The sequence below is a fragment of the Spinacia oleracea genome, chromosome 1, assembly GCF_020520425.1.
Source record: "Spinacia oleracea cultivar Varoflay chromosome 1, BTI_SOV_V1, whole genome shotgun sequence".
Lineage (NCBI taxonomy): Eukaryota > Viridiplantae > Streptophyta > Magnoliopsida > Caryophyllales > Amaranthaceae > Spinacia > Spinacia oleracea.
In genome coordinates, this window is record NC_079487.1 from 96,977,362 (window position 1) to 96,992,751 (window position 15,390).

General features: G+C 36.8%; 1 protein-coding gene across 2 annotated transcripts; it reads right to left on the reverse strand.

Moving 5' to 3' along the window:
* Nucleotides 1–4,339: 4,339 nt before the first annotated feature.
* On the reverse strand, nucleotides 4,340–11,202 carry LOC110789644 (protein RDM16). 2 transcript variants are annotated; one of them, XM_021994341.2, is made up of 6 exons: nucleotides 10,412–11,202; nucleotides 9,286–9,567; nucleotides 8,700–9,095; nucleotides 8,420–8,614; nucleotides 8,169–8,329; nucleotides 4,340–5,508 (listed from the first exon to the last, which is right to left on the reverse strand). In XM_021994341.2, the coding sequence occupies exons 1-6, from the start codon at nucleotides 11,045–11,047 to the stop codon at nucleotides 4,629–4,631; spliced, it is 2,550 nt and encodes an 849-aa protein (XP_021850033.2). In that variant the 5' UTR covers nucleotides 11,048–11,202; the 3' UTR covers nucleotides 4,340–4,628. The 2 variants fall into 2 exon arrangements, with proteins under 2 accessions (XP_021850033.2, XP_021850034.2); XM_021994342.2 differs by lacking the exon at nucleotides 10,412–11,202 and having other exon boundaries at nucleotides 9,286–9,404; nucleotides 9,487–9,567.
* Between the last annotated feature and the right edge of the window lie 4,188 nt (nucleotides 11,203–15,390).

A 15,390-nucleotide genomic window follows, 5' to 3' on the forward strand; every position in this document is an offset into this window, starting at 1 on the left:
GGAGCCGACAACCTCCAGCCACACTGAACTAGGTCTGGCTGCACCGAGGGAACGAGGCAGATTGCGAGGTGGCTAATCGTCGCCTCTCCTCCCGCGACTCTCTCCCGTTTAGTCTTCCGTTCCAGTTTCGTTCCCCGTCCATCTCCGACGGCTATTGCGACAAGGAGAATCACCGGCGCCGCCTCCATCAAAGCCACCAACTACGGCGATAAAATAAACACAAATAATTAAACAAAAATTGCAAAATCGAAAAAATCAATCTAAAACCTAAAATTGCAAAATCAACAAAATTAATTAAAAAGCTAAAAAATCCTAACCTCCTATGGCGACGCCGGCAAGGAGGCAACATTCTCAAGGCTGATTTAGCGCATACCCTACCAATATCGCAGCCACCGCAAGATTAGAGCCACCAGCGCAATATTCTGGTTGTCCGACGAGGTGGTTGTGTACGTATATGGCTCTTCTCCGCCCTCTCCTTCCTTCGTCGATCTTCCATTTCCTCGCTCGTTCGGCAGCCAAATCTCCGGATCTTCAACTCCGGCGGCAATCATTCTCACCTACGACGACCGCCGGCGCCGGAGAGTATCAAGAGGAGAGAGAAACTCGCAGGCGGCGAGTTCGGGTTCGCCGCCGTTCGCGATTTCAAGACGCAGAGGGTTTGAGGAGAGAGAGGGTTTGAGGAGAGGGTTTGAGGAGAGAGAAATGATTTAGGGTTTTGAAATTGGGTAAAGAATAAGTATTTATATGATCCGAATTGAAAACCACGGTTTTTTTGACCCGCGTCCTGACCCGTGTCCTGACCCGCGCCCTGACACGTGGGCACATCTGACACGTCAGACCGTCTGATTTAAAAATTTGTAAAGAAACTAAACATAAAGGTTACTAACCCTGACAAAAAAAAAAATGTTTAAAGAGTAACTTGATTTACATAGCTGGACCACCTTAGTTTCGAGAGAACTACCAAATCCTTTAGTATTCACACTAACAAAACACAGAGCCTTTTTTTCTTATGGTGAATTCAATGGAGGACTATATTTCTGGAGGAGTGTTTTAAAACGATCTCTTCATTTTAGGGTGTCGAATTTAGCTATTTGAACTTAATTGAAAATATCAAAACGTAATTTTGTTGTTAATTATATTTCTACGTTTTTTAGTACTCGCAACGTTTGAACTTTTTACACTTTCACATATTTTACTTTGATTATTAACATTGTTGGCGATTTATATGTAAGATAAAACATAGTCACGTTAGGTCTTGTTACATTTGTCTTAATGTAGGTATATTTTCAAAATATGAACTTTTTATAGTTTATGCTTAAAGAGAATTAAAGATATTGATTATCATAATTGTGCATTGGCATGCATGAAAATGACCAAGGTACGAGTAAAAACAAACCGAGGAAGTATTTGAGTCACCATTATTTGTTATCTGGAATTGTTTTTTGTATGAATAAATGAAAATAATGTGAATAAAATACACCCCCACAAATAAATAGGAGTCTTTGACCGCTCAGACCTTAATTCGGTACTACCATCACCATGCAACAATATCTCTAATAGGATAATTTAGTTACTTCTGATTACTATTGTGATTATCATTATCATTTTACTATTTATTTATTACTTTGTATTTATTATTATTAGTATCAAGATAAACACAGACTATTAGATTTCCGTCAAAATAGAAAGGTAAATTACTACTCCGTAGATAATTGATATGTATCTTAACCAGTAATTAATCGAGTCCCACGAGACCACGACCACGACCCCTTGATTAGGAATTTGTTAGCGCTTAATTTTGAATGTAACGAGTGAATATTTTGTGTAGGGACTGGGGATGATTAAGTTATACGTACAAGTCTTAATTAATTAAACACAAAAATAAATTTCTCGTTTTCCTCCCATAAGTTACTTGATTAGCAATAGAGGTGCATCTGAATATAGATGAAGCTGCGAGGAGTAATATGGGTGATGGTGAAATTATTAGAAGACAGGGCGTGTTCGGCGGTAGCGTTTGAGATAGCGGGTAGTGTTTTGACCGAGTCAAGACGCTACTTGTAAAATTTGTAAGTGTTTGGCGAGGTAGCGATTTAGGTAGCGGTTAGCGGTTGAGTAGCTTTTATTAAACGTTAAAAATAGTAGCGTTTAAGGTAGCGGGTAGCGTTTGACAAATTTATATTAAAGTTTTAAATAATATTTCAGCTTTTATTTTACTTTATAATATCAACCGTTACTTTTACCGAACACTCATATTAGGTACCCGCTACTTTGACAGCTAACCGTTACCCGCTACTACTGACCGCTATCCGCTACTCCAACCGTTACCCGCTACTCAACCACTAACCGCTTCCCGCTACCGCTACTTTTGCCGAACAGGGCCTATAGAGGGAAGCTTTTCGAGATGATTGAACCATGTGGGATTTGTTCATCAACGAAGGCATAATGGCGTTGGCTCAGTTCTGTTGGAGGAGCTAATCCATTCTTCTCCATACTTCCATTTATGACTCCGTTTAGTAGGGCGTAAAATATTTTCCTGAAAAACAGTTTGCCTCTATTTTCAATTTTACATTGTTTGGTTTACAAAGGAGTATGAATAAAATTGCTCTCCCAATGATGGAAAACCATTTTCCCTTCAAAATGAATTGAAAACTGCTCTCCTTCCTTTTCCTTATCTCTCTTGTACACTCCTTTCACTACCTGCTTACTTTCCCTCTCATTTTACTTCGGTTCCGTCATTTTTCTTGCATGGAACCAAACAACGAAAAAACTAATTTTGGAATTGTGTTTTCCGTCATAAATTGTTCTCCACGAAAATCATTTTACACAAAATGTTTAACACCCCACCAAAAGGATCCATAATCTAGAAATGAGAGGTGATGATGGATAGACGAGCGAATACAAGTAAATGAAATACTACCTCCGTTTCAAAAAGATCTTTACGCTTTGAAAAATGTGTCTAAAAATCAACACTTTGACCATAAATTCTCACTATTATATCTATAAAAAATTATCATGAGATATCTTGTTAGATTCATCTATAAATGTATTTTAAATATCTAACCGCCTTCAACCAGTTAATAATAATAATAATAAAAAAAAAAGTAATTAGGAAGTAAAAAACTCTTTTGGGGATTTTTATAATTTTTTGACATGCGAAATTGGGTATATTAACTGTCAAACATTACACCGGAGTTCGTGCAAATAGTAACTGTAAAGATCTTTTTGAAACGGGTAGTAATACATAAACTAAAATGAAAAGATAGTGCTTTAACACTCTACCCCCATATTTTGGTAGAACTTCATTGTATCCTTCCTAAAGCATAACCCGAAATTGACCACGGATCGGGGATTCCCTCTTCTTTGTTATGCAGTGTTTGCATCCTCTGGAGGAGGAGAGTACATACTACATATATATGTGTCAAAAAGGGATTTCTTTCCTTTCAGAACACAAATTTGTGATCCAGAAATATGCTCCGACGAAAAAACAAGGTCAAATTTCACCACATGTTAACTTCTGTACCAATATGCCCCATATCTAAGTTTATACTCTATATACTAATACGTTGCTGACGATAACTTGAACACCAATATGGCTAATCAAATTTCACGAGCCGTTAAAAAGGCTAATTAGGGGATAGGCACCCTATGACCGAGTATATTATCTTATATATAAACCAACAATTGTACTTCAACATAAAGTTTGAACAATAATAAATTGTTGGCTTGACTATGTTTCGATCATCGACTTTAAAGACTAAAGCAACAAGACTACTCATTTGGGGAAAAGGGTAAATTCTAGAATGTAACTCAACCTTGAAGTGAGTCACTTTTACGCCCATAATATAAACCACCTACACGGCTACACACACACTATTTTCAACATGGTGAAGTGGCGTGCATAGCAAGTAGCTCAACTTTTAGGTATAACTTTAACCCCACACATGCCATAAACATTGTTGACTTATGTACAAGAGCACATGGATGACCATAAAAGAAAACTTGCATGATTTAACTTACCAAAACTGTAGGGGTAACGAAGATGGTGAAAAGAAAAGTTCCGCATTTTGTTTTCTCTCAACACTTCCTTTCAAGAAGAAACAATGCCCTTCGAACAAGATGTTTAGAGATGAAAGTATGGCAGGACGGCTCAATGACATACTAGAAACAAGAGACGGACAATTACGAACTCAATGGTCAAGGATCAAAGCAGTAAAATATGGGACATCAAAAACCTCAAGAGTTTTATCCTTTCACGAAAAGAAAAAAAATCCGTCGTAGGACAAGCAACTGCTGAAAATACGGTCATTGGCTTTAAAAAAAACTATTGCATGTACACCAGTTAAGGCTGCAAGGTGCTAACATTAATCAAGTCAAGCTGATATCTTCTCACAAAAGAAGTTTGGTTTGTTATAATATTATCGGGACTGAAGCAGTCGTCCTTTTACATTAGACACCAGCAAAAAAGAAACAAGAGACGAAAGATCACTGAGCATGTGCCATCCTATGCATCTAAATCTCCTTCAATTCCACAGTACCATTATCAAAATGCTCATATGCAGAAACCAAATACAGAAACAGAGCTAATTGGACTTACCAGACACAAATACAGAAACCAAATATCCAGAACTTTATATCTGATCATCCACAAAGTTTGCAGCCAATTCCCAGTAGTGGCCAACACCAGCATCAGAGAAAACTTTGCGGGCAGCAGCCTCAGTTCTGCAATCATGGATGAAGAACCGGTTAAAACTAGGTTTTGCCACACTTCCTTGCCAAACCAGAGAACATTTATTTGGTGGTTTTTCCTCATCTTCATCTTCCTCCCCGTCCTCATTTAACACCTTGGCAAGCCAATTTATCCGCCGAAGCATCAGCTTTCCATACCTTTTAATGGATTTGCTTCCACCTTCAACAACCACGACACTAAAACCCTCAGAAATGACAGCGCAACCAGTTAAACGGTTCTCTTGCGCATTGATGTCAACTTTGAACCTATTTTGTGGGTGTGAAAAGTCATTGATCTTGTACACTGAAACAATAGTTTCCAAAGTATTTGGATCTTCAAACAGCTTCCTCTCTTTCTTTTCACGCCGCTCAGCAGGTGTCAGTTTGCGAGCAATGTTCCTGTCCACATGAGCCTGCTCACGTTCAGCTGCAGCAGTTCGAACTTCCATCTCCATTTTCGTTGGGTCTTGGGTTGCCTCAGAGGCCAACACTCTCATGATGTTACTCATTTTAACTTTAGGTTTGGGGGGCTCGATTAAACCTTGCCTAATCATCTCCTGCCTATCCTTCTCCTTTGCCAAGCGACGCTGTGTACGGAGTTTCTTCTGTTCCTTCTTTGTAAGTTTAAGCGGTTGAGGTTGTGGTGGGGCTGGCTCTGCAGGAGGTTCAATAGGACGGGGATGCTCAAGATAGATCGTGATTTTCTCCATCTTCACTCTATCTTCAATGCTGCTACCATCAGCAATATCAGCATAATCACCAGAACGCAGAAGAGGCACATCCCTGAACATACATCAGTACAATCAACTAAAGATCAGAAAGATGTTTACAAATAACAATTTAACCAAAAGAAAGAAAAATCAAAATGAAAATAATAAGGTTCATCATGCAGTTCTACTTGAAATAAGAAACAAACCAACTTGCCCTTGTTAGACAGACGAGAAAAACGGATTTGTTGTCTATGATTAATTGCTCACCAAAATGTAGACAGTACGAACACCACTAAGGGTAAATGAGTCCATTTGCATTTGAAAGTACTGCTGTGGAAGGGGTAATGGTATTTATTTTCACAGTAAGAAGTCACGCTATTTCATCCCGAGCCAAATAAGTAATTTAAATATTCACAGAAGTACAAGTATATATGACTTGCTCAATGCTAAAAAGGACAAAAATTGCTTCAAATAGATGAAACTGGTTCACACTTCACAGCACACAATTATAAACCTTTTCCGTGATCTACACACAAAAAAGGATTTGCACAAAAAAAAGGTTAAACAAAATGAAAAAGTGTATTAAAAATGCAAGTACATTTTACCATTCAGTTTTACGTTGACTAAGCAGCTCATCAGCTTGCCCTAAAGGGCCACAGGCAGGGCAACTAATTCCATCCATTGCCAATTCCAACAAAAAGCTAAGCATCAGTGACCTCTAGTCCTCTACATCAACAGGAAAAGTAACTCCTTTGACAATTAAGATACAGCTATGTGATCGGGCAAATAAAATCTGGAAAATAGGATTGGATGCGACATATTTCTGACTACATATCTAAATTAAAGCCAAGGCTCCTAATTATACCTACTTCTAAAAACTAATCTCCAAACAAACAGGTAAGAAGGAAATGGATCATTAGTTCATTTTGGGTATTTCCCAACTTGTACAGCTCTCTTCCTTCGGAATACTCAAGGATGGTTTTGGAATATGGGTTTGAGGGTTTCAAGAATGGGAAAGGTACTACCCAGTTTCCTATAAAATTGTGTTCAGTTGATGTTTAAATAAATTTTCCTTTCCGCATTTTTAGTTTTCCCCTTTACACTCCCCCCAAGGAAATAAATTTACCCCAGACTCCTCTGAACCATCAGTCAGGGACAAACCTTGAGTAAAAATCGCTATCACAACCATCAACTGAACCACCCAAAATACCCTTTTTAGCAGTATTTTGCTTATCTTTGCTTTACTGATAGTGTTTAGTTGTAGGATTTTATAGACATTGACCACCACTCGCTCTATAGCACCTCATATCCGCCAAAGTCCCGCAAAACAAATACATTATCATCATTGGCAACTTTCTGAATCAACACTGACTCGTGCCCCTACGAGCCCACAGACGCCCTGTTCCAAGGTGGTGTAAAAACTCGCCCGATTAACTAGGTTTTGGAGGCTGGCGATACGAGATATCCAGGGTTGTAAAAGTGTTTTTAAAAACGGCGAGATCTCGGCCGGTTCAACCGATCCGAACCAATTTTGTCCGCACTAAACGTTACTAGCCTCATATCTACTCAGTTTTCAGCCGAATTCCCATTTTTCCGACAAAAAGAGAGGGAAAAAAGAAAGAAATTGAGAAACTCCACAGAAATAGAGTAAAGAACTCCATTTTAAGATCTAAAACAAGATAGGATAGAGAAGGTGGGCAAATGAATTCATTTAATTATGTCATGTCACGTGTACGGTTTAGGGGAGGGGGACTAAGGTAGGTAGTGAGTAGGCTGACATGGGGCTTCTTTTTCAAATTTCAAATTCCTACGCAACAACCGCGACACATCATCATTTCCGTTCCCGTAACTCCGCGACCGATACCGCACTTTTGATTTATGGCTTGCGCCATTCCCAATGGAAAGGTTAGGCAAGAGTGTGATGCAATGTCAAAACAATCGGACCGTGATACGTGCTTGAGACCCACAACACAAAACTCAAACCCACCGCCCAATGCCCTAACCCCTCAACCCGTAGTAATTACCAACCTCATCGCTCTCAAACCTCATACAGACACCTCAGGTCAACAAGCCTAAATTGCCACCCAAATTCAAGAGATCCCCACTCCTCAGACCCCTTACAAGTAACAACCCCACAACCACCCCAGCCACAAACCTAAGAGATAATCCTCAAAAGATACACCCATGCACACCTAGAGCTTAGGCGTATTTAAGGGAAATATTTTGCTTATTTGACCAACCATCACTCTCAAAACTATCTAATGATAAAAATGGGGAAAATAAATTCCTTTGGAAACACCTAGCTCCAGGTTAACCTATCTTATACATGACTGATGTTCTCGGCAATTCGAGGATGTTACTCTCCTTTCCATAAAAGGCCATAATACTAGCCAACTTGACGTCTTCCAGTTTGTAGTTTGAACTGTTCCTCTCCCCCAACCAAAAGAAGTAGACGAAGTGAGAGAAGACAAAACAAATTCTTGTTCTCGTATGATAAACAATGAGACCTCACAATCTGATACCAAGAATTCTGCTAATCTTGTAGTTGCCACCGCCTAAATCCCCAACAACCCCCCCCCCCCCCCCCCCCAAAAAAAAACAGAGAAAGAAGTAACCACCATAAAGGTGGAAAATGGGCACTACATGCAATAAACTGATAACACAACTAAACGACACAGTGTAAACAGGCAAGCAATGAAAGCTAGTAGTTTTAAAAATAACTGTATTACTTACCACCATTCAACTTCTGGAATAGACTCCTTTGGCTCTTTCTTTGTGATAACTCTTTCTGAAACCTCAATCAAATTTGGATTTATGTTTGGCTCCGCCTTTGCCCTAGCCAGCTGTGCCTGCTTAGCCTTAAGCTCCTTGGCTTGGGCTTCTCCAAATTGACTCTACATGACAGAACCAAAACCATAAAAAGTTGCACAAAAAATACAAAACCAGAAGTACAGTACAGAAGAATCATAGCAAGAGTTGCATACCTTCAGTTTGATAATCTCAGCGTCTTTTGACCATTTACCTTCCTCAACAAACAGGAAATTCATTCTTTTGGGCCTGAGAAGCTTGGTTTTGTCAATACCCATCCTTGGATCAAAATGAGGATTCTTATCTGGATCAACTTCCAATTCTGGCTTGTGAATCTGGAATGCATCTTTTTTCTGCTTGTTAATATTCACCTGATATTTTATTGTTTGAAACTATATCAGTGGACAAACAGATTTACACGAACACTAGAACCAATAAGCCAAGTAACACACCAACCTTAAGGGTACTTAGACTGCTTGGTTTAGAAATGTAGACAACATTTCCATCCTCATCAACTTCCCTACCGTGAGCATCCAACCGAAGAACTGGAGCCTTTGCAGGCTTTTGAAGCGCGGTAGTATCAAGTGGCAACTGCCCAGGGAACAAATTTATCAAAGGAGCAAATTCTGTATCCTGGCGAAACCCCATCTTGGCAGCAAGTTCTTGTGCACGCTTCACAGCTTCATATTTGGCAGGGTCTATCATGCTAGCCGTCTTAGCAGAAGCAGCAGCTGGGGGAAAGGTAGATGTTGATGGTGTCTGCTGAATCCCAGCAGCACTAGGTGGTTTAATTTCTTCTTTCGAGCCCACTTGAGCATTGACAGCATTGCTTGAGCTAGTACCTCTGTTTAGCTGTCACTCCAAACACACACGCGAATTAAGAAGTCCGTAGAATATAACCATTTCAAAATTAAGTAATTAGAGGCTGAGTATTTATGTTATTAGGAAAGCAGCAAATAGTCTGACATAGAAACAAACTGATAAAGGTAGAAATAGAACACAAATGATATGATTGTATATGTGAGAAAAGAAAGGAACGTACCAAAGGAATCTTCTTCATTTTTGCAGCGAGTTCCTTCTGCATCTGTAAAGCTTTCTTAGCTTTTGCTAAAGCATCAAGGGATATATTTCCAGTCTTGCCAGCAGTTGAAGGTGTTCCATCTGTACTAGATTTTCCAGTAACCGCATGAGATCCGGTAATATTAACTCCCTTATTTTCATGGGTGGTAGAAATTGAAGATACCTTGGTGGCAGTATGGTTATTTGCGGGGAATGTTTCAGATGAAAATCTTGATGACACATTGAGTGATTTCTCAGCACCATCCTGGTAGAGAAAAAAGAATGTTAATCAGCATGATGCATAAATTCAATCATATAGCTACAAGTATTACCAAGAAACCACCATTGGTAAAAACAATTACTTAGCTAGCGCATTCCAAATTAGGCCACAAACAAAAGACTTAAAACAAACCCTCTCGTGTCACCATGTCAGAAAGGGGGAAAGCAGTTCATTTAACACACCACCCTCACCCCTAAAAAAAATAAAAACAGAAAAGGAGTTACACATACATACAATCTACAGCACAGAACTAAATACTACCTAAGACAAGTATCAACATAAACACTCAAACCATTACAAAAGAAGTTAAATAGAGTATGAGTGTATGACTGAATGAAAAACGTCTGAAACAATGTACTTGTATCAATGAAGAAACATGAACGAACAACAAACCTTTAGCTGAAAGAATTGAAGCCAATTATCAGCATATTTTCCAAATTACCATCTTCTGAAGCAATAAACCTATTATGGTCATTTGGTTGACATAGAAATACAGAATTCGAGCATCTATGGACATGTTTAGTTAACAAAATCCCCATAACTCCCGGGGAAATTGCTTCCTAGAACACAATCTCTCATGATACATCCTAATTCATCAGTCCATCCAGCAGCTTTCAACACTTTCTGTGACGTTAAATTGCAATTTCCTATTCCTATGCCCAACCAAACACATCACTGAACTACTGAAGTCAATAAAATTACACTAACAGTAGTCATTCATACTACATTAATTTAATTAAGACAGATATAAACATATTTTCATCTACCAAAAGCAAAGAACCTTAAAAATAACAAACTCAATTGAAAATAATTGGGGAAAGAAGCTCACGTTTGGAAAGGAACCACTCCTGCCAGTAGGCTCTGCAACACTTTCTTTCTTAACATCACCATCTTCAAATCTTCTCCTATCCCTCTTCCTGCCATTATTATTATCAACAATCTCCCCACTGCCATCGCCGCGGCCGCCATCTTCTTTCTTCGTCTTAGCTTCTTCAATCTTAACCCTACCATTTCCATCATCCTCAAATCTCCTCTTCTCTTTCCTTTCATCCTTAACAATTCTACCATTATCGTCGTCATCAAAACGACGCCTCTCCTTCTTGACATCAGAAACCTTAGCCCTCTTGTCATCAATCCTCTCCTCACTCACCTCCCTATCCTTCCTCTTCTTTCTATCCTTATCCTTATCCCTACTGCCTTCCCTCCCTCTCCTCGAATCACGAGCATCTTCCTCCTCATCCCCCTGCTCATCCACGGAGTACTCCCTCGATTTATGATGGTGACGGTGGTGGTGTTCGTCGTCGTGAGATTTCTCTCTCCTAGATCGACGGTGCTCATCGTCGTCTTCCTCGTCTTCATAGCGGTGGCGATGCCTAGATCTGTGGTGACGGTGCTTGTGCTCTGTAGTTTCTCTCTCCTCCCTCGATTTCCGACTGCTTTTCTCCTTCTCCGTCGCCTTTTCCATCCCTCTCTCCGACCGCTGAGTTAGGGTTTTACCGATGAGCACAGTCGCCCTTGTCCCCTGGATATAGGTGGTGCAAAATAATACGGAAAATGAGAACAAACTAATTTATACCCCCGTAGCTAATAAGAACGTTTGAACACTTGATTTTTCCTCTTGAACTTCCTAATACACCCTTACTAACAATGTATATGGAAAGAGCTCCGTTCGGTCAATCTACATGATTGGCGAGCAAAGTATATCAAGTTGAATTATCAAGGGGTATTTTCGTACATAAATTGTCAAAATATACAATCTAAATATTAAATATACTATCTCTTTTTATATTAAAATTATTTTCTTTTATTTTTATTTTTAAAAAATATCAAATGAAATGTACGAGTACATTGTAATTTTTAGATTGTATATTTGTTCATTATAATTACGAAAATGCCACTTGATATGCCAAGCAAGGGGATTGTTTTGAAATTTCTCATATGTAAACCAAGTTAATGTGGAATTGTGGAAATGTGAGGAAAAGTAAAACTATAGAAATCTAAAATAAAGTAAATCTGAAAAAATATGTGGAATTTTCTAAATTTGTTATAAATATATTGTATTGTGGATGCCCATTATACCTTGACATCATTATCCTATATAATGTACGTATGTGTACATATTATGTTGATGAGAATAAGATGATAACCGCCTGTTTTCTCTCTTCCTCTCTCCCCTTTCTCCCTAATTTCATAACACGTTATCAGCACCATTGCTAATCGTTGATGGAAATCAAAGGAAACCGCGATTGAACAAACCAGAAAAGAACTACAAGAATCATCATTATCGGTTAGTATCACTACGTATTAATTATTATACTATTTGGTATTTACTCGTCTTTAGTCTCCTTTTCCTGATTTGATGATATCTGTTATTATATACGCATGATTTTGGTAAGAGTAATTGTTTTACATGTTCGTTGGATTGGCTGTAATTGTTTTTGACTTGATTGATTGTATACTCGATCAATAACCGCCAACAACTTGAATAACCGCGCAAGGTATTGATTGTAGTCATTGAATATACTCATTGATCGTTTACATGTTCTTTATTCTAAGTGGAACCTTTACAAACTATCTACTACTCTTGATTTGATGATTCGATTTCTTTTGATTTTCCAAACCATTTACCACTTGTTGGTTCAATTTTGATCTCTATTGTTTACCGCTCTATTCAATTATGACAATTCTTGATTATAGTTATATGGTCATGTACTCAAGTGATTCCATGACTACTGATTGATTTCTTGCTGATGCGGTAATTTTAAAGTACTCAATATGCTTTCATGCGGCAATTACAATACATATTTGATTTCTTATTTTATTTGATTTTATTCTAATTGCTTTTATGATTGAAATACTATTTGTGTTTTATGATTGTAACGGTAAAATTATTGTATTAAAGACATGTTACTTTCATATTATTTACTTTGCACTTGAGAATCTTATACACAGGCTTCGTAACTTATTACGAGTGATATTGTAATGTTAATTTACTAACTTATTACGAGGTCAATGGCATGATTGATATAGTAAAAGTTGTGGAGGCCGGTTATTTCAATAACTTACATTCCGATCCTACTAGAAGTGGGACCTTGAAAACGACGAAAGTGATTTTGAATTTGGTGATACAACTTAATTAGACGTTGATTTCTGAACTTCCCCCGAAGGGACTAATTAAGTCTAAAAATATCTCTCATATATAATGATAATAGATTAGAGTCAATATATTTGAGCATCTCAACATCCTTTGGAAATTATTTTCCAGGTTGTTTTTACATTTTGCTGGAACTTTGTTGTCTTTACCTCATTTTTTTTGTTTAATCGTAATTTTGTGATGATAAAGGTGGTTATATAATCATGTATTGTAATTATGGTATAATTTACCTATAATAAATGTGTTTTTATGCTGTGAAGCTTATGATTTTATAGCATTATATATGCTTTAGACATTGTATTATTTTGGGTGATTTTTATTATGACAAATCTTGTCTATGAATTTGGAGTAATTGGTTTTGGACAACGATTTAAACGTGGATGATTTCTTGATCACCACTTCTGAAGGAAATAACTGGTTATTAAAGTCTAAGGATGCCCCTCATACATCAGTGAGAATAATTATGAAGAGATGTATTTAGTGGGGAAAACAATATTTCTTACAATAGTTAAGAATATAATATATGTAAAGATAAGTGGGAGATATCTTTTTAGTTTACAAAATAGTGGTATATATGGATTAAAATGATACATGAATGTTAAATGTGGTACTAGTTTTTGTTCATAAATCAATGCTCCTTTTATGAATACGAGTATGAGTTTATGATATTGATATCATCCTGAAGATGAAGAAAGATGTATATGTTTATTGAAATTGATGTACCACATTTACAATGTATACTCCAGAAGAGTACACGCTATCTTTCCACAAGTTTTGTTAAATTGTCTTGCTATTAGAAATGAGACACCAGTTTGTGTCGTTATATCACATCTCAACATGTCCAAATTATAGTATTTTATAATTAAAGTAAGTGATCACCTAGGGAAGATAACCAGTAGTTATCGAATGAAATATTTTATATGATATTATATACGTACGATGTGATAATTCAGGCCATCCGGGTAACACCCGTCATGAGAATTTGAAAATTCTTGTCAAATAAAAATTTATGTGCTGACATTTCCTCATATGTTGTATATATTTTCAAAGGCAAGACATAATGATGAGGTCGAACTGTATTTCAATCAAATATTTATAATGAATCGATTGAGAATATAAATACAAGAGATATTAATTACTTTGAAAATTTGTATAATGATATGATAGGTGACTTGAAGTTCACCATGATAGTAAGTGACCCGATGTTTACCATAATGATAGGAGGTGACTTGAAGATCACCAAGAAGTTAACAAGTGTTTTGTGATTGATTTAAGTATCATAAATCTCTTGATTGGGGCAATCATACGTCAGCACGAAATGAGAAAATATGAAGAAGAAAAAATACAACTGCATAGTGTATCTACTCCCCATGATAAATGTTAATCTCCAGAAGAGAATGAAAGTATGAAACATTTATTAAAATACACATTGAAAAGTGTATTATTAGTTGGTGAAAGATTTTATGCCCCATAATATATTGAAAATATTTTCCCAACTTAGGGGGAGACGAGCTAGAATAAGTTGGCAAAATTGAAAGATAATATATCGATCCCCATATGAGTAAGTGTAAATGCCAACTGTATGTCCTCGAAGTATGTTTGGACATAAATATCTATGACTTGATTATGTTAAATTGTTACATGTTCAGATGCATAAATGTGTATAATGGTCATAGTGCTCGATGTTACTAAAATGATCTTGCCAATATTTATTTAATCTCTGCACCTGAAGTGTAGATTATATATACGGTTCCAACACAGTGATGAGATATAGATTTATTTATATGAAAAGGGCAAGATAATGCAGTTGATGATATTATTGAAAATAAAGAAAACACTAATATATATGGTATGAAACATCCTTGAAGTGGTATAGATATCTGAACTATAATAGATGGCCCGTGTGAAAAGATGAATGGTACCTATTGAATAATTATTCAGATATCATTGATGAATAGCATGCAAAGTTTATGTTGAAGAATTTTGATGATACCGATATATGATGGAACCGAAATATAATGCATATGCGAGAAATAATGGATTGAATAGGGGATTGTAAATTTATGTCTATTTCGATGTAGACATCATTATAATGATCAAATGAGTTCATGGACCTGAAGTCCAACAAGTTATGGATTTGAAATATCCACACTGTACAGTGTTTTGCATTTGAGTCTTGCATTCATATACATGTGTAGTTAATATGTAAATGCATCATTTATCATACATTTAGTTTGTTTTATTTTTTATCATAGTATGATGTAGAATTATCCAGTTATAATTTCATATTACATGTTTCAAAACTATTATGATGTCGTATATAAATATGCATCCAAAGAATGGTAAGCTGGATTTGCATCTTTGTGGAAATTTATAAGAGGAGTTTCTTACTCCAATTGGCGAATAGTTGCGAAAGAAGTATATATATAATGTTGATTTAATAACATGTTATGAATCATGCAAATAAGAAAAGTTCCTGAAGAACTTATACATGATGTTCTTAAACATCTAGCCCTTTAAGTTTTACATATGAATGTCATAACATTGATCAAATATTATCTAAACTCTTGAAGAGTGTTTTTGAACTGTTGTCTCAACCAGTAGTTTGAGTACCTGAGAATTATGAAATATACATATTAGTTTATTCACGGAAG

Coding starts and splice junctions, on each gene's coding strand:
- LOC110789644 (XM_021994341.2), bottom strand. CDS start 11,047: ATGGAAAAGGCGACGGAGAAGGAGAAAAGCAGTCGGAAATCGAGGGAG. Junction 9,096..9,285: donor AAATGAAGAAGATTCCTTTG/GTACGTTCCTTT, acceptor TTGGAGTGACAG/CTAAACAGAGGTACTAGCTC. Junction 8,330..8,419: donor CTGAGATTATCAAACTGAAG/GTATGCAACTCT, acceptor TCTGTCATGTAG/AGTCAATTTGGAGAAGCCCA.